Source organism: Candoia aspera, chromosome 11 (assembly GCF_035149785.1).
Source record: "Candoia aspera isolate rCanAsp1 chromosome 11, rCanAsp1.hap2, whole genome shotgun sequence".
NCBI lineage: Eukaryota > Metazoa > Chordata > Lepidosauria > Squamata > Boidae > Candoia > Candoia aspera.
Window position 1 is genome coordinate 21061144 of NC_086163.1, and position 26272 is coordinate 21087415.

At 40.0% G+C, this 26272-nt stretch overlaps 1 protein-coding gene across 1 annotated transcript; it reads left to right on the top strand.

Annotated features, from left to right (window-relative positions):
- Nucleotides 1-25878, top strand: MMP2 (matrix metallopeptidase 2). Its single transcript, XM_063312659.1, has 13 exons — nucleotides 1-422; nucleotides 3364-3590; nucleotides 7395-7543; nucleotides 8974-9102; nucleotides 9201-9374; nucleotides 13934-14107; nucleotides 14641-14814; nucleotides 16073-16228; nucleotides 16533-16662; nucleotides 19010-19146; nucleotides 21071-21230; nucleotides 22622-22731; nucleotides 24406-25878. Exons 1-13 carry the CDS (start codon nucleotides 219-221, stop codon nucleotides 24507-24509), a joined length of 2028 nt encoding a protein of 675 aa, XP_063168729.1. The 5' UTR covers nucleotides 1-218; the 3' UTR covers nucleotides 24510-25878.
- The last annotated feature ends 394 nt before the right edge of the window (nucleotides 25879-26272 follow it).

The window sequence follows — 26272 nt, forward strand, 5'->3', positions numbered from 1 at the left end:
TTCCCTTCAGACTTCCTCTCGCAGTGGTTTAGGAGCCTCCGCATCTGGATGTTTGAAACATACAAAGAAATTGCTGGAGCAAGCAGAAGTAAAACCCTCTGAAGAAAGTTACAATGTGCTGATAAAAAACAAAGCAAAGGGGTTGTACAACTCCACTCTCTTCCCAAGGTATTCTTGACCACGAAGGACTACAAGGAAAGAATAAAAATTGGAGAAGAATGAAGATGCATATTTCCTTCAGTGTTGTGGACTGCATTTTAAAAATCCTCCTGATGCTGCTCTCCATTTTAAACACAGCTTCTGCACCTCCACCGCCAACGTTCAGGCTCCCAGAAGATGTAGCAGGCAGAGACCTCATTCCATCACCCATAATTAAGTTTCCAGGTGATATTTCCCCCAAAACGGACAAAGAACTGGCATTCGTAAGTTGATCTTGTTGTTGTTGTTGTTGAAATATTCTGCAGTGTCTATGCACAATCTGAGTCCATAGCTCGGTCCAAAGTTACAGACCAGAGAACAAAAATAGTTGGCAGACTGACTGATTTCCCAGTGTTAGGAAAGCAAGCTTTGTTTCTTTTTTGTAAAATATGTAAAGCCGAGTCAGAACACTGTATTTTTGAACAGCCCCACTATAGAGAGCCTACCGGGAGATTCTTCAGATTTCTGAGGCTTGAATAAACAAATCTGAAGCAAACTATACTGTTTTTTCAGCATGATCTGCAATTTCATTGTAAGTTTTTCTTTTTTCTTTTAAGTGTGTATAAAATATCAGCTTTAAAAAAGTTGGGACTTCCACCTGGATGATTTTCCTACTCTGTTTTTGAAGTATATATTACTTAAGCATAGACTGAGGGGCCAACTTACTATTTAAAGCTTCATTTTTTAGCCAACTTAATAACAAGTCTGAAAACAGATCTCAAAAGACAGTAATTGCCCCTTAGAGCTCTCCCAGGTTATGTTTGTAACCAAATCCACTGGGAGGGGGGGTATAAAATGTTATTTATTATAGTTAGGTTTTCTCATATGCCTATTCAGTGATTCTTTAAAGTTGATTTTCTAGAAAAGACGTCAGGAGGAAAACAATCCAGTTAGTTACACTGTGGTAGCCAAGAGAGGTTTACTCTGTGGTAAATCCCTCTGCTTTCCAATGAGCTTCCTCATGACATAACTTTGCAGCCAAGTTGCAGAATTCAAATCCTTGTCCCACTGGGTTAAATGACTCTAGACATAACTTGTAGCTTAAGAGCAGGCTCTATTAATCTGCCCTTGTAATTAAATTGCATTCAGCTGAACAGGATGGATTCTTAAATGTGGTTATAGGCATGTACCACTGGGAGCAGATAATCTGCAACTTTAGGGGCAAAAATGATTACTAAATGCTTTATGTTGAATTCCCCCTGCTTCTAACTGTATCATTGAATTTGGGTCTGTACTATTTTGAGGAGGGCAACCAACAAAAGTTGTCATATAGAAACTATATATTACTGATGTAGTTGAAGACCAACAGTTTCCCCTTGGTATGGTCATACTGGCAGGGAAATTGCAGTCTCAATGTAAGTTGGGCATAAGACTGGAAAAAGTTAAGAATGAAAGAATAAAAAGACAGAGTTGATGGGTGCTTCTGTCCTGCTCCTTCTGTCCTTTTTCCCTGGGTGCAGATTCAAAGCCTTTGACCTAGCTATTATTCCAGCCACAGAACATATCAGGGGGTCCTCAGGCTGTGGTCAAAAAGTCAATATGGCAGCCATGATGGGCTGACTGAAGCTCTGCCTGTTTTTTTTTATTTTTTATGTGCAGCATGTTGGCCACCATCTTAACTTTTTTGACCATACCCTGGGACACCTCTGTACCGTACATTGTTAAATAAAGCAAAAGTTACTTCGCCCATCCTAGTCTTGATACTGAGGTTACCTTCAGAGATGAAAGGATTATGACTTATTTAACATGGAACATATTGACTGCTTCTGGCTTGATTCACCATTCAGCTAATCAGGCCAATGGCAAAGGTAGAGTTAGGCAATTGTAGGGCTGGTCTTTGCTTTTGGACCATTGTTTTGAAACTTGTGTGTTTGTTTTTTCAACAAAAGAGGTAAATAGTTCATTTAGATCTCTTTTTCTTTTCTTTTTTCACAGATCTTTTGGTGTTGTTGTAAATGTTCATAATCTCAATCACCCACCATGCTAACATCTAGGTGGTTTAACCACAATTTGTTGAATAAGTCCAACCTGCTACATGGTGGCTTACTTGTCTTGCTTAAAGACCACCCTATGGAAATTAAATCTTTAATCACTCATTCATTCAGTGTATATGGCCACCCACTCATCAAGTGACTCTGGGTGGCTAACAAGCTAAAAGCACCAGAAAGATACATCCATAAAAAAAAAAGAAAAAGAAAGACAAGTTGTTTCTCATATCAGGTCAAATCTTGAAGCTTTAATTCTCTCTATCATAAGGTCAGTCTGGGGGTGAAAATTTAGGTCCCAAACCAACTTCCAGCAGGCTGGGAGGAGGAGAACCATAGCAAAGAACTGTTTATTTCAGTCTTCTCCAAGCTGGTGCCCTCTAGCTAGGGTGCCTTGGTTTCTAGGTCTTATTATCCTAGTGCATCTGGAAGCATCTTGGCCTAATTTCTTTTCCTGTAAGTCTATAGGAGGTCAAATAATGCAAGGGTAAAACCGCCTTTAGACTTTCTGGCAACAGCTTCAGAAGTTTTTTTAGAAAAAATCCAGGCAGAGAAGATTTTTTCCCCCCCATCTATCCTGTGGTCATTGCAGTATCTTGACCACCATTAGTAATGTTGCTGCAGTGCTGAAAAGGTCAACAGGAGGGATCATAAGTTGGAACTCATTTCCAGCAAAGTCAAAGATCCTGCTTAGAAAACAGTAGGCATGTAAGGTTAATGATAGAGAAGTACGATGAATAAACATGGAGTGGTGTCACTTCACAGACTTTTTTTCTCTTGCACACACTTTCATCCTAACTATAGAAATCAGGTCCCCTCAATGAAAATGATTGGCAGGAAATTCAAAACAAAAGGAATTCCATCATAAGAAATTTATGAAATCCCCTGCCACAAGATGTAATTCCCCTTTTTTGAAAAGTATCACCTTCAAGAAAGATGGCCCCATATTAGGAAAGCAAACATGGCATTTGCCCAGCTTCCAAGCTTAGCTGCTTCTCCTGAAAACAGAAATCCTGAAATATGACCACAAGTTCCAGGCCCCCATGAACAATTTGGCTGCTCATGAACACAACCATCAACCGTTGCTTCTTTACTTCTCTCTCTTCTATGAAATCTTGCCTTTCAGATGAACTAAAAACCTATTCCGTTTTCACTGTCCATCTTTTCTTCTCTCCAAAAGCAATACCTCAACAAGTATTATGGATGTCCCAAGGATAACTGCAACCTACTCGTCCTGAAAGATACTTTGAAGAAAATGCAGAAGTTCTTTGGGCTTCTTGAAACTGGAGAACTGGACCAAAACACTATAGAAACAATGAAAAAGCCCAGGTGTGGTAACCCGGATGTGGCCAATTATAATTTCTTCCCCAGGAAACCAAAATGGGAGAAAAACCTTGTCACATACAGGTAGGTACCAACTGGCACAATGTCTTCTTTAAATGGTTACCCTAAGAAAGGAGACATGTGCGTTCTAGTTGCATGCAACTGCCCAGCTGGAAAGCAATAGAAAAGTAAAGGGTCCTACTCTGACTTTTCACTCTTGTCAGAGTTTTCAGAAGAAGACAGCATCACTCATAGCATCAGGATTTATGTGATAGCCCATAAATCCCATAGGTCAACAGTGGGCCCTATGCAAGGGGTTGCCCTCATCAGGTGCCTAAAAGTAAGTACTCTCATGAAACTTTTCCTGGAATATCACAGCTGGAAAAAACTAGACCTCTTCAGCTTTTGCATGTTACACTGCTGTCATGAAGTGATGGTGATTGTAATGAAGAGAACATGAGATAGGCTTATCATCATCTTATCCTGTAGAGCTAGTCTGGTGTAGTGGTTAAGGCACCACTGGGTGCCTTAACTGGGTGATTGTGAGTTCTAGTCCTGCCTTAGTTATGGAGGTAGCTGGGTGACCTTGGGCCAGTCTCTCTCTCTCTCAGCCCTAGAAAGGAGGCAATGGCACACCACTTCTGAAATATTGCCAAGAAAACTGCAGGGACTTTTCCGGGCCTTGTCCAGGCAGTCACCAGGAGTCAAAAACTGACTTGAAGGCACCATTTTTCTTTCTTTCTTTCTTTCTTTCTTTCTTTCTTTCTTTCTTTCTTTCTTTCTTTCTTTCTTTCTTTCTTTCTTTCTTTCTTTCTGCATTTCATGTTTATTTCAGACCTGCAGGGTAGAAATATAGAAAGAGAGAGCTGTGGGCCTACAGCATGAGGACATAACCAGGGATCTGTGGACCACATTTGTCACTCATCCAAGCATTTTGGGTGGCCTCTAGATACAGCCAGTTTTCACCCAAGCTGAAATAATGTATTCATTATATTTAACCAGGTTTTGCTTATTTGTCTTGTGCCTTCAACTCACTATTGACTCTTGGCAACTGCCTGGATAAATCCTTGCACTTTTCTTGGCAAGATGTTCAGACGTGGTTTGCCATTGCCTTCTTCCTAGGGAAGAGAGAAAGTGACTGGCCCAAAGTGCCCCAGCTGCCTTCATGCCTGAGGCAGGACTAGAACTCACAGTCTCCTGGTTTCGAACCTGGTGCCTTAACACTACCAACTGGCTCTCTGTTTAACCAGTGGATGGAGCTTAATAACAAAAATGTGGTCAAAGAGAAAATAAACATGTCCACATTTTCTTCAGGACTCAACCTTACCTGGCTTTGACCTTATCCATTTGTTTATCATACCCACAAAACAACATGTAGCTCTAATCCAAAACAAGTTGTGCATTCTTGGTCTTAGATGAAACAAGCTGTATAGATGGGCTGTAGGTTTTTCCACTGGAAACTTCAGAGCCAAGGGGTACTCCATGCTTCAGAGAGCCAAGGTAATACTTCTATGAACTGTCCTTCATAAAAAGGGATGTCTTTCCATTTGAAAGACTGCTGCATCATTCCAGAACATCATCATTTTTAAGAGTAGAATGTCTCTTCCTTTTTTTTAAAAAAAAAACCTAAAACTTGCATTCCATTGAACTCCATGGAACAAAACACCACAGGCTCCAATGTGTCTGCCTTTCTCTTCTTAAAACTTTTGATTTGGCACTTCTAGCTGGAGATGATATTAACCCCACAGTCATGTTGTGTCTACAGAAACAAAGCAGAGCAGAAATTACAGTGTGATTAGGGCAGTACGTATTTGAAAAAGCTCTTCATAATCCATTGGTTGCATAAGGTTTAGGCAGAAGAAATATACTTTTTAATAAATTCCATCTCCGTTTCAGCTGCATCAATCATAGTTTAGGCATTTATACTCCTTTTCTGCACCTCGTTCAGATGACTCTGCTGGCCAACAATTATCAGTGGAACAAAAGCAAATCAAACTTATTTGGGAGTAAACCCAATGAAACATAGTTTCAAATAACCATTGAGTGTTAGCTTTACAAGGATTTTCTTTTGCTTTGTTGAAAAGAAGGTTAATTTTTAGGATGCACAAAGTTATTCCATGGTTACTGGTCTAGCTTTGCAGACCCTAGTGAATCCAGGATGATTCAGCAGATAAACTTGCAGGCACAGGCATCAGAGGATTAGAGAGTGAGAATGTTCACAAGAATGCAGGTTCCCCCACTTCCCCCACTGTCCCCCAAAAGAGAGAGATTAGAAGATGATTCGATTCCATTTACCATGTAGTCACCATAAAGACCTTTAAAAAAAAGGGAGGAGTGGGGGAGGAAGAAAAAGGAGAAGGAGAAGCTTTTGAAATTAATTCCCTTTCTGCATCTGCTGGTGCTATCTGCTGACTCTGGCCCAAATAAATTGCACCATTAAAAAAAATGGGTCTGTAGGCAGGATTAAGTGTGTGACTGGCTATGTTAGAAAGAGTTACTGAGAATTGTAATTCTGCAGTAGCAAAGTGGTTCCCCTTCTCTACTTGAACACAGGAGGCCAGATGAAATCATGTCTGCTGCCATCTAGCGGCCGTCCAGCTTTTTTGCAGCCCAGATCAGACAGACTTAGAGCTCTGTGTTATCCTGATGTACAGGCACAGGGCAGAGAAAGAGGAGCTGCATGTGGAGTCTTCACAGTATGTACACATGAAGGGCCGCCTCCTTGCATTCCAGAGGAGTGTTTCAACATGACTTGTACCAGTGTTAACATACAGCATTCCCCCAACACATCCTGAATATTTTGAAAATGGAATGCTTTGGTAATTAAAAGGGAAGAGATGGAAAGTATTAGGTGAACATTAAAACAGCCCATCCAGAGCAGAGCTTTATAAAGAGTGCCTGAGGTCAACTCTATCAGTGGTGGCAGATTTAGTTTATCCGACACTTCCTCTGTTGTGTCAGAGGCACATCGCCTGGACAAGGGGCTAAGTCCTGTATTAGACCCCAGAACATTGTGGAATGGGTCAGTTTAGTGAAATGTGTCAGAGTTAAGATGAGTGAAAGAGGGCTGCTCAAGGGACGGAGCAAAATTTCTCTCTCTGTACAAAATGGGAAAGCCCCCGGTGCAGAGGTGAGGGCTTCCCTGACAGTTCTTCCACATTATACAACTTCCTAATATCGTTGGGGTGATGCTTTGCAGGAATACGGACTAGCAACTCCCTTATCTCAAGGACAATGCCTTCTAATCCCACCTCTGGATCCTACCTGGATATTTTGGGATTGCAGTTTCCTGATTTCCTACTCAGTTTGGCCAACAGAAGAGCATTTTGGAAGGTCTAGCCCCAACATATCTGTCAGGGAGAAGACTAGGGCCAGCATCACAGCCATAACTGTGGATCTGCCAAGGTCAATACATTTGTATGGGGCCTCTTTGGTTTTATTGCTCTTCCCTGACATGGCCTCCTTTGGGGGAGGGGTGAGTTGCTCAATTCAGAAGGAAAAAAATGGAAATGAGCAGTACAAAGGACAAAAAGTTTCTGCTACCATCTTTCTCTGGCAAGTGCAATTACAAAAACAATGATAATGAAAAGCAGTAAAGTGTGTTTAGATTTGGGCCTCACATTGTTTCTTGCTGATGGCCTGTCCACCATCTCCCTGGCTGTTGTACCAGTGTATCATATTGGAAAGGGTAACATCACCAATAAATTGGCATTACTTTCCCCTTTCCATCAAAGCACCAAAGGCATGTAACTGAAATGCAGCTGTAATTAATACAGGCATAAGTATACCATCTTCCTACAATTATTTTCCTCTCTATGTTTGCCCTTGGTATCTTTGCTGATTATAATCATCATCATCAACATCATCTTCATTTTTTTTTTTCTTAAGGATTTTAGGCTATACCCCAGATCTGGATTCTGAAACGGTTGACGATGCATTTGCCCGAGCCTTCAAAGTTTGGAGTGATGTCACACCACTGAAATTCTCCCGAATTCATGATGGAGAAGCAGATATCATGATCAATTTTGGACGATGGGGTATGCAAATAATAATAATAATAATGTCCTTGGGAAGAAATAGGTGAATAAAAATATCAAATCCAGTCTAAACATCTGGTTGACAGTGTGACCAACCATAATAATGATAATAACAACAGCAACATCCTTGCTGCATCATTTCTTCTTTCTTTATAACCTCATGCATGACATTACTTTCCCATTAGTTTAAGGATTGGGCCACTAAATCAAAAAATTTAGGGGGCACTGGCTCCTCCTAACAGCATCCATAAAGTACATGACAACGAGTATTTGAAGCAGTCTGCATCATTTTGATTTTCCTTAGAATGGCCTTCTAAGTCAGTACCATAATATTACTGAAGTTGGATCGCTGGGGTCAAGAGAAATGATGATATAGGAGCCCTAGCAAAACAAAGAGAGAACCAAAAGCAGGAACCAAAAAAAAGGGGGGGGGGATCAGGAAGATGGAGTTCTGTGTAGATCCATGGTAGAAAATGAAATGGAGCTTATTTGGGAGAGATCTGAAAGCTCAGATGTTTAGAATTGACTTAGAACAGCTTACTTCATAATTCATGATTTGAGGAATGATGGAAAGCAACCCTCCTTTTCTTTGAACTGAACTGAAAAATAAAGAAGAGGAAGAGGAGATTAATTGATTTCTTTTCATGGTCAGAATTGTTAATTTTATGTTTAAAAGAGTATCAGTTCCTGACTCTGGTTTCTTGGTTGATTTTTGGCTTGGCTCTACCCCAGCGAATAAGTAACCCAGTGTAAAGCCCAACAGTGTCTGCCTGGTGTTTCTTTCAAATGGCTCCAAATCAAACCCAGGAGCCCTTGGATGATGTCAAAGAAGCCACAGGCAACATCAGGAACCATGCCAGTGGTGGAAAAGTGATGAATAAGAAGGTTATGCCCTTGCCAGGACCTCTCTTTTCAAAGGAAAAAAATCTGTAAAATAAGAGGAGAAAAGTGTTCTATGCCCAAGGAGAAAATGGAGACTTGCAACAAGTGGAGTCAAATGATGCATAGTTTTAATCACTGATGGTCACATGCAGGGATAGTGTTACTCAAACCTGGAAACCAGTAAGATCAAAATAAGGAAATTCCACATCTCTCAAGTGCTGCTCAAGATCTTGTGAAGTTCTCTTGTTTGTTGATTTCAGGACCTGCAGTCTGGATTAAAGGAACTTTTGTTGGATCCTTCAAAATCCAGTTTTTTTAGCCTGCCATTCTGCTAAAGAGCTCAAGAGTGCATGGATGTGTATATTGCTGATGTTTTCATGTACTTTGTGGTAGTAAACTTGAATTCTATTCAGCCCTCACACCAGTGGAATCCTCAGGTTTCACCCAACAGTGGGAATGACTCTTAAATTAGTAAATTAGTACTCCTGCACCAAAGATGTCATGATGCCAGTGTCTGATACCACTTTGCTTGTTTCCTCCTCCTGCAGAGCATGGTGATGGGTATCCTTTTGATGGGAAGGATGGCCTTCTGGCTCATGCCTTTGCTCCTGGACCAGGGGTTGGAGGTGATTCCCATTTTGATGATGATGAACTTTGGACTTTGGGTGAAGGCCAAGGTATGTCAGCCGTTTTAACTTCAGAATATCCTCAAGTATCATTGGTTGCTGCTGTTGTTTTTGTCCTGCTGATGGATCCTCTGTCCTCTCCTTTCAAGTGGTCAGGGTGAAATATGGCAATGCAGATGGAGAATTCTGCAAATTCCCCTTCCTGTTCAATGAGAAAGAGTACAACAGCTGCACTGATGCAGGACGCAACGATGGATTTCTGTGGTGTGCGACCAGCTACAACTTTGATGCAGATGGCAAATATGGATTCTGCCCCCATGAATGTAAGTTGAATGATGGCTGAGGGACCTCAGGTGGGGCTTTAAGAAGGCTGCTTTAATCTGGTATTGCATTGTGGCCCTCATGACAAGGTAGACATGAACCTTTTCATCTTCTCATCATTCATGCTGAAGTTGTTGATGGTCAGCTCATGTTAGTTTCCATAAGTTCATTTGATCTCTTAAAGGACCTGGTCCCAGAGTTTGTTGGGGGTGATTAAAATAAAGAGTAAGCATTGTGAAGAAGAGCTGCAAAACACCATTTAATTTAAAAGCTCAGGGAAATGATGATGTGACACCAGGGTGTCTGAACTGCAACAAAAAGGACAGAAAGTCAAGAAGCCATGAGGTAGCATGAAACAAGAGCTCCTGCCAAGTGGGAACCATCCAACTCCAAGCTCCAGCATTGTTACTGCAGCAATTTCTCCCTACCAGGCATTTATTAGCTCAGCTGTCAAAGAGAAACAATGTATTTATTTATTTATATTTCGAATTTTGTCACCGCTCAAAGAATGACTCTGGGCGGTTTACAATAAAACTGAAATAAATAAAGATTAAAATGCAATAAAAACAGTATTCTTCAATAAAAGCATAAATATAAAATCCAAGATAGAGATGGGCTATTCCAGGATTGGTACCCATGTACGTATTTATTTATTTTAATTTAATTTATATGCCGCCCATCTCACTGTATCAGTGACCCTAGGTGGCTTACAGATAAAAAGAGAATAAAAAAAGATACAAAAAGATACAAAGTTAAAAAGACGGAGAGAACATTCTCAAACCACTAGCCCCACCCTCCCCAAGGGCTGCACACAGCTATTGGATCCCCATGCTAGGTGGCACAGCCAGGTCTTAATGCATTTAACTTGACTGGGTTAAGGTCTTAACTCATACTGAATGTGGGGAATGCCCCATGTGTCTCAGCCTCGCTTACTTAACAGAGATACCATGAAGACAATATCATGGAAAGACTTTCAATTTCTAGGCTGAAGGGCTGGAGCAAAATGTTAACTGATAAACATTCCTAACATCTCTTGTGAAGACCTGAAGTCCTTATAAACCAATTAAATTATTCCTTTTTTTATGCAAGGAAGGAAAGTGGGGAGTGTCCTCTGCTTTTTTTTATTATTATTATTATTAAAAAGAGGGGTTTCCTTTTGATACAAATAGGACCAGGATTACATTTTTGCAATGAGTTCATAAAATTAGAAGATTGCAGACCGACTTGGCAGATATCAAGGGATTTGTGCATTTAACAAAGACCCCATTTCTGGAAACACTGGTGCTGGGATTTTGTAGGCAGACCAAGGGCTTTTGTCTGTGACGCAGTTTTTTGTCAGAATCATTGAATAACAACAAACTCACAGATGGTTCTTGTTAGACAAAGAGTGGCATTGTTCACATTATTATTCCAAAACATTGTTTTCTAAAAGCTGCCTAATAAATGCAGATGCTACAAGAGAAGAGAAGAGCAAGTCTTCTAAATATCAGTGTGTTAGGGTTCATTTCACTCAAAGGTCCCTAATCACCACTGCATTCCTTTTCTCCCAGTTGTATAGATTTATTGAAGCTGCAAAACTAAAAACTACCTTATGAAGTAACCTTTTATATAAAGTATTTCCTTCCTTCCTTTTCCTTCCCTTCCCTTCTTCATCAATTTATTCCCTTCCCTTTCCCTTTCCCTTTCCCTTTCCCTTTCCCTTTCCCTTCCCCTTCCCCTTCCCCTTCCCTTTTTAAAGAAATATCACAGGTAGATGTAACAATAAATCAGCCCCTCAGTCAGATCCTTTGTACTACGACACCCATCAGTCCCAGCTAGCATGGCTAATACTCATGGATGTTGGCATAGATTATTTGTCTTCCCTTGTATTATTGGTTCCATTTCTAGTGTCTCAGCTTTTACCCTTTGATTTGTGTTTTATAGGAAGGCAGGATAAAAGTGCCATCAACTGGTACATATGAAAACCAATAAGTGTGTTAAAATATTCTCCCCATGCTCCCTTTGACTAGGTCTAGAGAAGTGGATGTAAAAGCAGTGGGAACAGCAGCTGTGCTGAATGTAAATGCAGATATAGTGGCGTTATTGGGAGAAAACAACAAACAAGCCCTACCTCTCTATAAATCCCATAGATGCATACATACGGTACATCAGGGCTTCTCAACCTTGGCAACTTTAAGATGATGGCCAGGGAATTCTGGGAGTTGAAGTCCACATATCTTAAAGTTGCCAAGGTTGAGAAGCCCCGATATACGTACTTGAGAAAGTGTTTGTCTTGAAATTCACCAGGAATGATGGACTCTTACTTCATTGCTACTAATGTTTCCTTGCATACAGTATTTAGTTTTACATCTTGCAGCTGTGTGATGATCTACCTTTGAGTGTATTTCTGTGTCCACATACTTTGAAGGCAGAATTCAGCTTGGTAATGCTTGTTAAACAAGGAAAGGAGGAATACAGAAGAGTTTTCTTTCATGCATAAATATGCTGGGGAACATCCTAAAATCTTGCTGCCCTTGGAATGGCTAAACAGGAATATTCTGTGAACAAACCTTAAGACACTCTGTCCTTTTGGAAGTGGAACAACTGCCTTCCAGCATTTCCTCCCATTGAATAGAATAGATTCTCTTTTTAATTACTGTTATTATAGTACTCAAGTTTTCTCTGCTATCAAAGCTGCAGAAGCTGTTAAAGAGGATAGTGGGAAAAGAGAGGATTTGGAAGCTATTGGTGGCTGTGCTTACAAAACAGAAAAACCTTCTTTTGACATTGAGTCAATGATTATTTCCAGCAACACTGCATTAAGTTTCCATCTCCCCCCCCCAACACCCCAAATTGTCTGTGGTTAAGCTAATAAGATACGCTGTTAAAGGCCAAGTTTTCAGCCTGAAGCTGCTTACATAAGCAAGTGAATATGTCTAACTTAGCAGCCTCCAGTTCCCTTTTAGTTCTCCAAAGAAAAGCTGTTGTAAAGCAAGTCCTAGAACACAGGGCACGGTGTTGATACTGGCTACATTCAGACAAGCATTTTAACTAATATTGGTGGGATTGTCTACTGTATGAACAAGAATGTGGGAGGAAGGTGGAGGGAATCCATTCTCAGATCTCTACCCAGCCAGAAGAGTCAGTGAATGACATTTATTCCAACTTAACCAACTGCAAGGGGTTGTTGTAAAGAAAAACATGGGTGAGGGGGGTAGATGCAACACACTTGCTAGCTTCAGCTTTCTGAAGAAACAAGGTACAGGCTGGATGTTGGCTAGAGTAAGCAGACTCAGTGAAATCAGTGGGGCCAATTAGATCACCCAACTCCATCTAGACTCATGCTGCTTTATCCATCATGACCCAACCATCTCAGCTTTCAGATTCTGCCAAAACCACTGTCCTCCCTGCCCCCCCAAATCCCAAATTACCCAACACTGAATTTTGCAGCCCTGACATGATCCACCCTTTTCTCCTGCTTTCTATCAAATCCACATGGTTAGTATTGAATTACTGCTTTGAGGTAGGTTTCAGTACTACTACTAGGAAAAAAAAATCCATTTGAGAGCCATGTTTTGCTGTGAACAACAAGAAGGGTCATTTTATCATGCTTGGTGGATGTGTAAAAATGCTAGAAAATGTTGGGCTCGAATATATACAGTGATTCTGAGGATTGTAAAGAATAATATTCAATTGAAACCAGAACTTTTCTTCTTGGGACTGACAGACAAACTGTTAATAAAGAGCCACGGAACACTGTTTTTGTAGATGATCACTGAAGCGAGATTATTGTATGTACAAAGATGGAAAGATCTGGCAATGCCTACAACGGAGGAATGGATGGTGAAGATGACGGAACTTGTTGAAATGGCTAAATTTATTTGTTTGATTAGAGAAAAGACAATAACTACATTTTCAGTGACTGGAAACTCCTCACAGACTTTTTGCATAAAAAAAATGAACTTGTGATTTATGGTTTTGATGATTAGATAGGATAGATTATAGAAAGAAGGGAGTCATGATGTAACTTTAGAGAGAGAGGTTAAAATATAATTGTACTTATAACTGCTGTGATGAAGATCGGAAGCCACTTTCTTTATATCTCTTTATATAGTTTTTTTTAATTTTTCGCTACTTTTTTCTTTTTGCACTTTTAGCTTTTTCTTTTATTTCTCCCTTTTTATTTCTTCTTTTTCATTCTACTTTAGTTTGTATTAGTTCTTATTATTGTTCTTAACCCTTCAATAAAAATTATATATCTATCTATTTATAATTATGTATATTATATATTTATATTTATATTTAATATTTATATATATATATAATATACAGTATATAATTTTATTGAAGGGTTTAAGAACAATAATAAGAACTAATACAAACTAAAGAAGAATGAAAAAGAAGATACACACACACACATATATATATTTGAGAACCATGATTTGCTTTGCTTGTAAATCATATGTTAATCATGGAATATTCAAAACGAGATGCATTTCACAAAATGTCTCATCTCTAGCATCCGGTTGCAGAGCTGGAAAGGTGTTTACAAGGTTTTAATTGCATGTCTCTTATTCTGTAGCTCTTTTCACCATGGGTGGAAACTCTGATGGACAGCCCTGCAAATTCCCCTTCAGGTTTCAGGGGAAATCCTTTGACAGCTGCACAACAGAGGGAAGACAAGATGGGTATAGATGGTGTGGCACTACTGAAGATTATGACCGGGATAAGAAATTTGGGTTTTGTCCAGAAACAGGTAAGAGGAACTTTGCTACAATTTGCACTGGTTTGTTCTGATGAAATCTGTCTACCACTCCTTTCTTCAGTGGCATTAGATACAAATGACATGGTTCCCGAAATAATAGTAATAATTCATAATAATAGCATTAGCATCTGAGAGCCAGAATTTGATACTCCATACCAGGGTTTCTCCACCAGGGTTCCGTGGCACCCTCAGGTTCCACGAGGGGTCACTAAGGGTTCCCTGGGAGATCATGATTTATTTAAGAAATTATTTCAAATTTGGGCAACTTCACGTGAAAGAGGTAAGTTTCATTCTTTATTTCCAGTTTAAGAACACTGCTAATGCATCTATACAGTCCTACACAGGAAATGAATATAATGATTTTGTAACTTCTGGCCTGTATCTGAGCCTGACTGGGCAGGGGTTCCCCAAGGCCTGAAAAATATTTCAAGGGTTCCTCCAGGGTCAAAAGGTTGAGAAAGGCTGGTCCATACTGTTAACTACTCCTGCTTTTATGTTTTTGTTTTTGTTTTTTTTCTATGCAGCAATGTCTACAGTTGGTGGAAACTCTGAAGGAGAACCGTGTGTTTTTCCTTTTACATTCCTCGGGAATAAATATGATGCCTGTACTACTTCTGGACGTCAAGATGGGAAGATGTGGTGCTCTACCACTAGCAACTATGATGAAGACCGCAAATGGGGATTTTGTCCAGATCAAGGTAGAGATTTTTCTCCTCCTCTTCCCCCTGCTTGTAAATATACAGTATTTATACCACTTCTCCAAGGTATCAAAACATTGATCAGGAACGCACCACAGTTTTAATGGAGCAAAATAGAGCAAAGGACAAAGATTCAAAAACAGCTCTTTCCAAATAATCCACTCTTGCTCCCCTTTCAATGTTTTCTTATGTTTCAAAGCCTGCAAAACAGATTAAAGTTTTAGACTGCATCTCAACATGTCCTTGGTGAATCAAAACATTTCATTTACAAGCTTCCTCCATTCTCAGAACTATAATTCAGGTCATTGAATGTCTAGAGATGATTGCAACAAAACAAAAAAACCCTAAGAAACTCACAAATGAGTCAACCGTGCAGTTAACAGTAAATCATTCCTTCTCATTAAGTTTCCTAACAGCTGGATCTGGGAAGTTTGAATGTGGTTGAAAAGATGAGTTTAGATTCCACATGCCTTTCAACTTTGTAGCTGTTCGTATTTTATTCAGTATACTTTATGAAACCAGCTTTTGTCACTTCTAAACCATAGTTTATGGCTTGGCACAAGTTATGAACAGAGCCAGCTATGGCTTATTCAGCAAAATATGGCTTAACACAGTATTTGGATCAAAAATTGTTTAGTGGTTACAATGTCAGGCTGTATTCAAGAGATTTTTTTTTAGTGGTTCAGGTTGGCTTGGTTGAAAACAAACCAGGAGGAAAGGGTTTGGTCAGGGTGACAAGATCCTGAGGATCTGGCATTCAGTCAAAGATCAGAACTAATTCTATTGATGTACAACCATACACATGCATGATGCTTTCTCCAAGTTTCACATGCAGTTGTATGAATGAGTTCAGTATTTCTTATGGACTTCAATTCAATATGCATAGATCAGAGGCAAGAATAGTCTTAATATTTCTCCTGTACCCTTCATATCTATTGGGGGAAAGATGGCTGAAACCTTAGAAATAGCGAACTGAAATTCTGATACTGATGTATAGTTCCTTCTCTGCTGGATACATCTGCATCATTAGAATATCATGCATTCAATCCTGCAGTGATCTCTGCTGAGCAGATAGAACATTTAGAAATGATCTACAGCCAAACGCCACAGCCAATTGTTCAGAACAGGTTATACCTTCTCTCCCAGATGCCTTCAAGTCCCTAGGGGCTGCTTTGTAAAAGTGGTCAGATTGACTTCCCAGACAGATATTTGGACAATACCATCAAGCAGCCATAAAACCTGACTTACTTTCTTTCAGGCTACAGTCTTTTCTTGGTTGCTGCTCATGAATTTGGCCATGCAATGGGACTAGAACATTCTGAAGATCCTGGCGCACTCATGGCCCCCATCTACACCTATACCAAGCACTTTCGTCTTTCTCATGATGACATTCAAGGAATCCAGGAACTTTATGGTGATGTTTCCAGTTGTTCAAAACATACCTGAAATATTTGATCCCGTAGCGTTACCATTCTTGGCGCTGAAGCTTTTCTAGATGAACCTAAAATGGTAGAATGACACTTATGGCACACTTGACGAAAATTGGGTGCCCTGCCCTCTTTCCTCTCCTTTTCTATGTTATCAGACACTTATTTTTTTGTTCTACCAGGAAAAAAAATAGTGGAATGAAGGATTACTGATTTTGCTTCTCTTTTCTAAGACTTCTAAGCTTACAACAAGAATGTCCATGTTATTATTGACTTTTTCCTGATTTGCAGGTGGTTCTACTGAAGTTGGACCAGGACCAAGTCCAACACTTGGACCAGTCACTCCAGAGCTTTGTGGCCAAGACATTGTCTTTGATGCAGTTGCTCAAGTCAGAGGGGAGATCTTTTTCTTCAAAGACCGGTGAGAAGGGGACAGAGAAGGTTTTATTCAGTAAAATTATTTTAATCCTGAAATTAAAATATCATCTGAGGATTTTGATAGTGTGACATTCACATGCTTAAGTGTGCAAACGTGTTCTAATAGCAGATTTGAGGCTCTGCTCTGAGGACCCCTGATGGTGTGATATTTATCAAGGGTTCTTCATTGAGAAGATCATGACCACAAGACAAATTTCCTTGGAAGCCAGTTTCCACTAGATACAATGTGCATCCTCAGTGATACTGGGGCAAGCTCTGATATATGATGGACCACAGAGATGAAAAGTGCACTTCAACATAGAAAGAATTGTGTTTTTGAATGCTACCTACTTTGTGTGACTTTGTGCCCTGGATCCTCATTTTTCCTCACCATCTGCTGCAGCCACATCAGCCCAATCCCTATCATAGGCTGAATCTATGTATCATACTAAGCCATGATGTGATTGGTTGATTTGTGGCTTGGCATGGTGGCTGAACCTATCTGTTATGTGTAAACACATCCCTCATAGCTTATTCAACCATCCTTGGTTCAAAGCATGCTAGGTTTACAGAATGTGTAAATCAAGCAATGGAACAACCTTTATGAAGGTGTTTGATTTCTTCTTAGCTCCTTCCTCGTACCTGGATATGCAATGGTGTTTATTTAGGGAATCATCTTGGGATACATTTGAATGTCAGAACTACATATGTGAGAACCACAGCATGGTTTAATCAGCACCTTCACTCCTGGCCCAGTGAAAATCTGTGAGATAGACCCACATAGTCACCTCTGCCCACAAGGTTGTCCGTTAGCTAAGACGACAGCAGTGAATGCACAAAGGAGGAGTGTTAGCCCTGTGAGGTAGTCCCAACAAGAAACACCACCAGGAGTACCAGCTCTATTTTTATTGTAAGGTGACATGAACAGAATCTTGCAAGACTGGAAATATTTCTCCCCTCCTCTCCTTTTACTTTCCAGAAAACTAGGGAGGGTCCCTTCTGAAATGCTTCCCATGCCCTCCCCCCTTCTGTGGGCTGAGACATCTTTTATAAACTTTTATAAAGTTGTCCAGTCTGCAGCTCTCCCTCTTGCCTCCCAATGTCATTCCCACAAACCATTACAAGGAGCCATGCTTTGTATGACCACAGCTGGGTTTCACAATGTGTTTAATTCTCTAATGAAAGACCTAGTAGTTGTGTTTGTGCAACAGGCTAAGCTTGTTTACTATTAACCTTGGTTATTTGGGAGAACAGTTTAGTTTCTGATTCAGGGTAGCAGTGTAACATGCACGCTGGGTAACTGGTTACGTTAAACAACCAAGTTCAATGTGTGAATCTGACCGATGTGTTGAAAATGTCAGCTGAGGTCATGTCACTGTTGCCAGCTATAAACCTGCTCCTTTTTCACCCAACTGGAGAGCCAGCTCTCATTTGAAAAGAAAAAAAAAAAGATGCAACTAAAAAGCCTAATCTAACAAGCCATTTGCTCAACTTCTATCAAATTGCAGCCATGTCATATTATACAGCTTTCCCGTACTTGTTGCTTGTGAAACAGGCCAGCTGGTTTTCAGTTATTAGTTTTGGGGTTCTTTAAACAAAATTGACTGCCCATCAAACAGAGATAGAGGGAGAAAAAACACACAGTAACGCTTTTATTAACATCCTGTCCCATCATCTCCTAAATACTGCCACTGAAATCAAACCACAGTCATTTTTTTAATGTTCATAAATCGAAAGAGGATACTGCCTATACAGCTTCTAAATTACTCCTTTCATTCCTCTGATGAACAGTTTTAATGCTCCAAGTTTCATTTACAGCCAAGCTGTTTGATCGATGATTATTAGATCTGATCTTTTTAGTTGCTACAATCATAATCTTCCAGAGTAATGTGTCCAATACAAATGTTGGCATTTGCCAAATGCATATCCATCTGTTCAGTGTACAGCAAAGGAGATGGCTGAAAGAGTTTAAGTGCCTTGTAAATGAGTTTATTTGCTGAGATAATTGAAGCACCCACTATTCTGTCTCCCTCTTTTTGTTCTTTGGTAAGAATTAATGTGAGTACTAGAGAAAATTGTTATAAATGGTTAAGGTCTGGACATAACACATTAAGAAATTCATGGGGCAAAAAAGTTTTAAAAAACACCCAATAAAAGATTGAGTGCATTAAATAATAACAGCAACAACAACAAAACCCTATACTTTAATAATTACATGTTTATGTTACTAGTAGAATGTAAGTACTGTTGCGTATGTGCCTGCATTTGTGTGTGTACACATGAGTGCATTTTGCTCAGTTTGATTAAGAAGCACATCTGCCAATAAAGTTGCTCTTGATTTTTTGGCCTAGATTCATCTGGAGAACAGCAAACCAACAGAGCCGTCCGATGGGACCTCTTCTTGTTGCTACTTTCTGGTCTGATGTTCCAGAAAAAATAGATGCTGTCTACGAGGCCCCTCAGGAAGAGAAGGCAGTATTTTTTTCAGGTAGGGTTGGCCTGAAGTCATTTAAACACACACAAACACACATGCATGCACTTCTGTAAAGCCAGCTGCTCCAGTCAGATGTTCTTCAGAAGGTCCGGCCTACAAGTTTCAGAATTTGCAGCCAGCAAGATGTCCTAACATGGAAAGGCCTATCCAGTGGCACATTGTTGCTTAGTCCATTGTACTTTATATTAGGAATGGGGAAGAAATTCATTTATTTAGTTGTTGTTGTTGTTCAGTCATTAAGTCACTCTCCGTGACCCCACGGACCACAGCACGCCAGGCCTTCCTGTCCTCCACTGTCTCCTGGAGTTTGCTCAAATTCATGTTCATCGCATTGGTGGTGCTATCTAGCCATCTCACTTATTTAGTACTTCAGTACAAATTTGCATTCAACTGCAAATTTCCATTTTTGAAGGAGCTCAAGGACCAGAACGGGGCATATTTTCAGTAAGCAACCCCTCTCCCAAATTTTTGAGAAAAATCTGTATAAAAGGTTGGGTAGGTTTTCTTCATTAAGCAACATGGTGGACAAAAAAGTGAAACAGGCCCAAAATTGCATTCACATTTGAGTGCAAACTTTTTATACGAAAACAGACTTCTTATGTATCTTAGTATGACATGAGATGGACCAAGCTTTCAAACACCCCAAATGACAAATGGAATAAAAATGAAATTTTCATTTCATCTATTCCTAGACTATGTATTTTCATGCAGCTATGCTGGTTGATCTGGGAAATGGTTTTCAGTAGTTGCATCAGCAGAAGAAAAAAAAATAATGAATAGCAAACCCTTTTGCTCCCATCTACTACATGACAACACACAAACAACACAGAAGAGCGAAGAAGAATAAAATGAGTGTGGGTACAGTGAAATTTATTTAAAGGGAAGAAAAAGGTCTGGAAATGAATTCTTCATAGCTGAGTGGCATTTAAATCGTTACCACGTATCGTATTACATGATAAACTGGATATAGCCTAAACACTTCATTTTTCTGAATCCATCCTTTGTAACCTCACGTCCTGGGGTTTTTAGAAGGAACAAAGATTCAAAAATTGTTTGCTAAAGAAATTCAGTTAGTCTTCTGAGGTTCTTCTACTACATTCTCAAATAACGTTCCAGTATTTTTAGCATAACATTCAGCCCGAAGGAAAAATTTGTTGTCTCCCCATCAATTGTTCCAATTCTTTGCCTGCTTATAAAGAATTTTGAATCTGGAAGTTTTGGGGAATGAGCATGTCAGTTAAGAAAGCACAAATTCCTGTCTCAGATACCACAAAATTTAAAACTAAATCATGCATGATCCATAATTAAGTCTTAAAGTTTTCCTCATGCTAACAGGCTTTAAAATGGTTCTCCAAGATCTCAGTCAAAAATACTTTTTTCCTCCACAATGCTTGAATGCTTAACTTTTCAGCAACACAGGTCATATTCCAGGAGTTGGTGCAGGCTATTTATTATTATTTCTATATAATCAGCTCCAGAACAATGGCAAAATATCCTTATTTCTTCATGGCAATGCCTTGTGACAGTGGAGAGCCAATATGAAGCCACATCAGAGTAAAGGCACTGAGAAGTCAATTCAGAGAAAAGGCATTCTGAAGCACAATCTGAACAAGGCTTCCTGTCATCCTTTATTCTGATCCACAGCCACTCTTTGCACAAAAGAGGTAACAACAGGAAGAAACAAACTAAGCAGGAGAATGGTTTCATACGTTATACACAATTTTTCACACACATACACAATTTTTAAGAGGGGGAAAAGTTTTGAAATGGACTTTTTGGTCTGTCCTAATTTACTTCCCCAATTTGCTTAATTTAGCTTAACTGCAAAGAAATTCAAGAACCTCTGAATGAGACAACCCTTTCTCCTTCCTGTTAATCTCAAGGGAGATCGTGAGAACTTGATGCTTTATTTTCCTAGGAAATGAATACTGGGTTTATTCAGCCAGCACCTTGGAAAGAGGTTATCCAAAGAGACTTACCAGTCTTGGTCTGCCTCCTGATGTGCAACGTGTCAATGCTGCATTTAACTGGAGCAAAAACAAGAAGACTTATATTTTTGCAGGGGACAAATTTTGGAGGTAAGGAGTCACTGCAACCCCAATGCCCAGATACCGCAGCACTAGGAAGTTAGGAACATTGGATTTCAGAGTGATTTTTGATGGAAAACACAAGAAGGAATAACATTAGTTGAGATCAGAGATACTTAAAAAAAAATTGGCTACATTTGAAAGCTATTTAGAATATCCATCTGATTCAAACTACAGAGTGTAGGTTACAGAGACTAGCCAAAATGGAACATCTATTGCTTTGTTTTTAACTATTAAATACTTAGGATCTAACATCCTGAAATTTCTACAACCAGAAATTTGGATGCAAGATGATAAGTCCAGTTGGGACCTTTCCCATGTGATTCTTCACTTCTGAAAAGCTTGTTCCAAGCAAGGAGATATACTGATGAGACTTGGCATCACGTTCATCCATAGCTAGTTTGTTTTGGGTTTAGCGTGATGGGTGAGACCAGCCCACTGTTTGTGTAAACCATGGTTAGTAGACTAGCATTATAGTTTAGTTAACAAATAGTGGTTAAACAATCTCTTGGCACAGGTGTGAGCAATTGTAGACTCAGAATCCAAATTTCACATACACACACACCCATAGCACAATTGCTCTGCCAAAATTCAGGGCAAAATGCGACAGAATTTTGATATTGTGACCTTGGACCCTTTTTCAGGCTTTGGAGTGGTTTTAAGGATGGGAAAGGTAGCAGTTTCCCACTCCTACATTCATTAGCCCCCTCCCATAGGCCAGAAAATCTGGCCATATCCTTCTAGTGACATCAAACCTTTCAACCTTGTTTGGAACTCCAGCATTTCTCTGTCCTCTAAAACAGCTTATTCTTTTCATCAAACTCCTATGTCCTGTTGAATCACACCTCTGGAACTTCAAGCTATTATAATTTACTCTGATTGACAGCAATACACAGTGTTTAAATCCCAAACTGGTGCCCTTCGCATGCCTTGGACCATTATTTATTTATGTGCTTGTTTCTTTAATTCATTGATTTCTAGCATTTATACTTCACCACACTTACACATCTCTAGGTGGTTCCCAATCAAATCATAACAAAAGCCATAAACATCATTAAAACTCTCATAAAACATCAGTAACATTTGACGTAGTCCACTGCTGAAGAAAAGGGGGAATGCCTGTCTCCAAGGGTCTGAAAAGCCATGTTTTAACAGCTTTCTGAATGGTGATTTAAGTCATGGCTAGCTGGATCAAAAGTCATAGGTCCCTCCAGAAATGAGAAATGTAGGACTTGCCCGATGCACATCGAAAGCACTGTTTTGGGAAAGGATTGCTTAGATGAACTCTATACAAGACAGATTCATATATTCTTAACACCTTTTTTTTGTGTCCAAGTAAGTGAGGAAGGAACATATGTTTTGGGTTCATATGTATTTTACAGATACAACGAAGTAAAGAAGAAAATGGACCCTGGTTTCCCTAAATTAATTGCAGATGCTTGGAATGGTGTCCCAGACAATTTAGACGCTGTGCTGGATGTGAGCGGAAGTGGTAAGCTGCCATTTTGTTTTCTAAGATTTTTTTTTTGCTGGGGGGAGATTGATTACTTCAGCTTGCTGCTGCATGACTTCTTGGAGACACTGCCTACTGCGGTGGTCACTGAATTGGCCAACAGCTTGGCAATCCGCCTGCCGCCACAGTAAATTTCTCTCTTCGGTTAAAATCTCCCACTGCTCTAAGGAAATTTAGGAAGGATGACCTTTTTTGAACTTTCCTGGGCTGTCTGAATAACTCGTCTCCAGCAGAGTAATCTTAACCCCTTTTTAATGCAGCACAGACTCTGGCTAAGGAATCCTGCATTTCTTGGTAGACCAGTGAGGAAAGACCCTTTGAACTAAATCCTCTAAATGGCTGAGAAGTTTTCATAGTCAAAATTCAAGCTTTTAACCCTAGGCCCATCTCTTCCTTTTAAAAAGGCATGCTTAAAAAGAAGAAGGGAAGGAAAAAATCTTTCCAGTAACATTCTTACAGGCCTTTTAGAAGAATAGCCTTCCTGCGGCCAATGCTATAGAGTTGCAGTGGGCCAATTCTGCCTTAGGCAGGAAAGCCAGCTGGGTGACCTTGGGCCAATCCCTCTGTCTCAGCCCAAGAGCCAATCAGGTGCGATAGGAGAGTTCTAGTCCCACTTTAGGCACAAAAGCAGGCTGGGTGACCTTGGGCCGGTCCCTCCCTCTCAACCCAACTCGGTGCAATGTAGACTAGCCTCCTCGTGGTGCACCCCAGGCAACGTGACTTGTCACGGCTAAAGAGTCTACACATCTGGCTACTGGACCTCACAAGGATTTCCCAGCAAGAAAAAGCAGCATGAACACCGAACTGCTATGCCATACGATTTAAAAAAAAATAAAAATGGGCCAATTCCTCTAAGCCCCCATTTATGGATTAGGCATTGGGTAGGAGACAGCTTAGCCATCAATCATAGGAAAAAAGCTTTCCTCTTTTTCCTGGGGCACAAGTACAAAAGGTACAGCTTATCAATATACCTTTTGTGGCCTCTAAAGCCCATTTTCAGAATGGATTGGGACAAAACCTTGGGCCTTTTTGGTGGGCAAGGGACTTTAGAGGAATTGGGAGTGATGGTTAGAGGGCCAAATGGATATTTTGAACCATGCTGGTGCTCCTGAACAAGATGCCCCAAATAGTCCCACTTGTGAAGAGTGGCTTTCCACAAGCCACGAAAAACTTGATGTAGCCTTTGAAATGATGGTAATTTGCAGCCCATCCTGGAGATAAGAGGTAGAGGTCTGAAAGGAGTGGGGCAGGGATTTTAGGGTGAGGAAAAGAGTGGAGAGTGGAGGAATGGCCTCCTTAAACTTCTTTGGGGAAAATGAAACTCCATGGGCCAGATGGAGATTCAAGAGGATTCACACAGTTCAGACAGCACACTACCTTATATTTCACTTCAGTGGAGTTGGGTAGTTGAAGGTTCAGCATTTTGGGAACCCAGACATCAACTTACCTCAATCTGTGAATCATGGCATCATGGTAAGCCATACCATGGTTTATTTTTGGGGACCTGTAAACACAACAATTACTTATCTGGGTTCCCTATGTTGTATGAACCCAACCACTGAACTGACTCCCAGGTTATGTTGGCACCTGCTCTAGGAGGTCCCAGAACTGTGAGTTTATCTTAGTTCATTAAGACTTGTTTTCTTTTTACAGGCCACAGCTACTTTTTCAAGGACTGGTACTATCTGAAACTGGAAGATCAAAGCTTAAAGATTGTGAAAGTTGGCAATGTGAAATCAGACTGGCTGGGTTGCTGAGCAAAGAGACCTCTTCCTAACCAACCATTTATATATGTCTTGATGTGTAAAAGTCCTATGTCTTACCCACCATTAGAAATAGAGCTATATGCTAATTCAGGGGCTTGTCTGGTACTAGCCCAACTCATTAAATAACACTACTTGATAGAACTGTTTCATCTGATAAAGCACATTGCCTTGGAAGCAAGCTCCATCAAATCAGAGGATTTCCTTCTGAGTTGATGCTTTTAGAACTCAGAGTTCCAAGAACACTAGATCTTAAGTTTCTTCTCCTTTCATTTCATAATTTAAGCTATTTGGACCTGGTATTATTGTTCAGTTTTCCAGGTTTGCAGGCTACTGCTAAGACACAGTAGCAATCTTGTTGTTCCCATTTTTGAAACTAGTCTTTACTAAGAAGAAGGCAGATATCAAAATACATACAAAATCTCACTCAACATAGAAAGCTAGCATGACAGAAAGTTGGTGGCTTCAAAATTGATTCCCAACATGCTACTCTTTTAAATTTAGATAGTAGAAAAGTGGAGGGTTTAGATTCCTACAGCCTGAAGGAATACAGTCTGGCAGCACACAAAAAATCTGTTCTTCAGGGGAACTCAGATTAGACATGAAATGAAATTATACCCGCAACCCCAATCTTAAAATGTTCCAAATACCGTATCAAAAACTCCAAACAGAGTGTTCCGAAAACACTTCACTCCTTGCAACCTGAAACTCAACTTTCAGCATCAGAACCTTATTTTGACTTTGGCCTCTGAACTTTCCACATTTCGTTGGGGGGTCTGATCAGTTTCAGTTCAGATTCGCCCAAAAGGGGCCTGCTTTTTCCAGGAATAGCTTTAAGTTCTGCCATTCCCATTTCTTTGACAGAAAGGCTGACACAGAGGCACAGGCTGCCTGGGGATATTGTGTTAAGCACTGAAACATGGTGGAGTCGTGGGAAGAAACTTGTATAAGTATTGTTTTAAAGTACTCTTTTTTAAATAAATAAATAAATAAAATAAAAGGAATACCTTTACTTAAAACTAGCCATTTGCTTCATGCACTTTAAGATCTACCAGATCTTAAAAGAAACACAGATGGAATGACCCCGACGTTCGAAGTGAACATGCTATAAGAAATGCCAAGTTTGAATGTTTCACATGTTTTATTATTCTCCTCTTTAATGTATCGAGATGGCTTCCTCTTCCTTCCTCTTTCACCCCCTGTTGTCCACCCCCTTTTTCACTGTTAGATTTAAAGCATCAGGCAATGCAAACCTTCCACTGTATGACCTGATGGAAGGATTATGTTCATACAAAGGATTTTTAAGAGAAAAATGAAAAGTGTACATATCAAAAGTCAGTGTTACCAATAAAGAAGGAAAACCAATCTGTGGTGTGTGGCCAGTTTCTTAAATGAGTCGAGACAGACTTGTAAAGGCTAGCTAGTACTCTGAGTGCTAGAATTACGTGTACAAATTCAGGTTGCAGATGAAACAAATAGGAAGGGGGAGAAGAACAGCCTGGACTAATTCTAGAAGACGTCTAGGCTAGTATTTTCCTGTATGGGATTTGGTTCTGCATGTTGGAATGAACAACCTTACAATCCTCACCAGCATTCTGAAGTTTTTCTGAGTGTGTGCCTTTGAGTCCGTGTTGACTCCTGGCAACTGCCTGGACAAGTCCCTGCAGTTTTTTTGGCAGGATTTTGGAAGTAGTTTGCCCTTGCCTCCTTCCTAGGGCTGAGAGAGAGGGACTGGCCCAAGGTCACCCAGCCGGCTT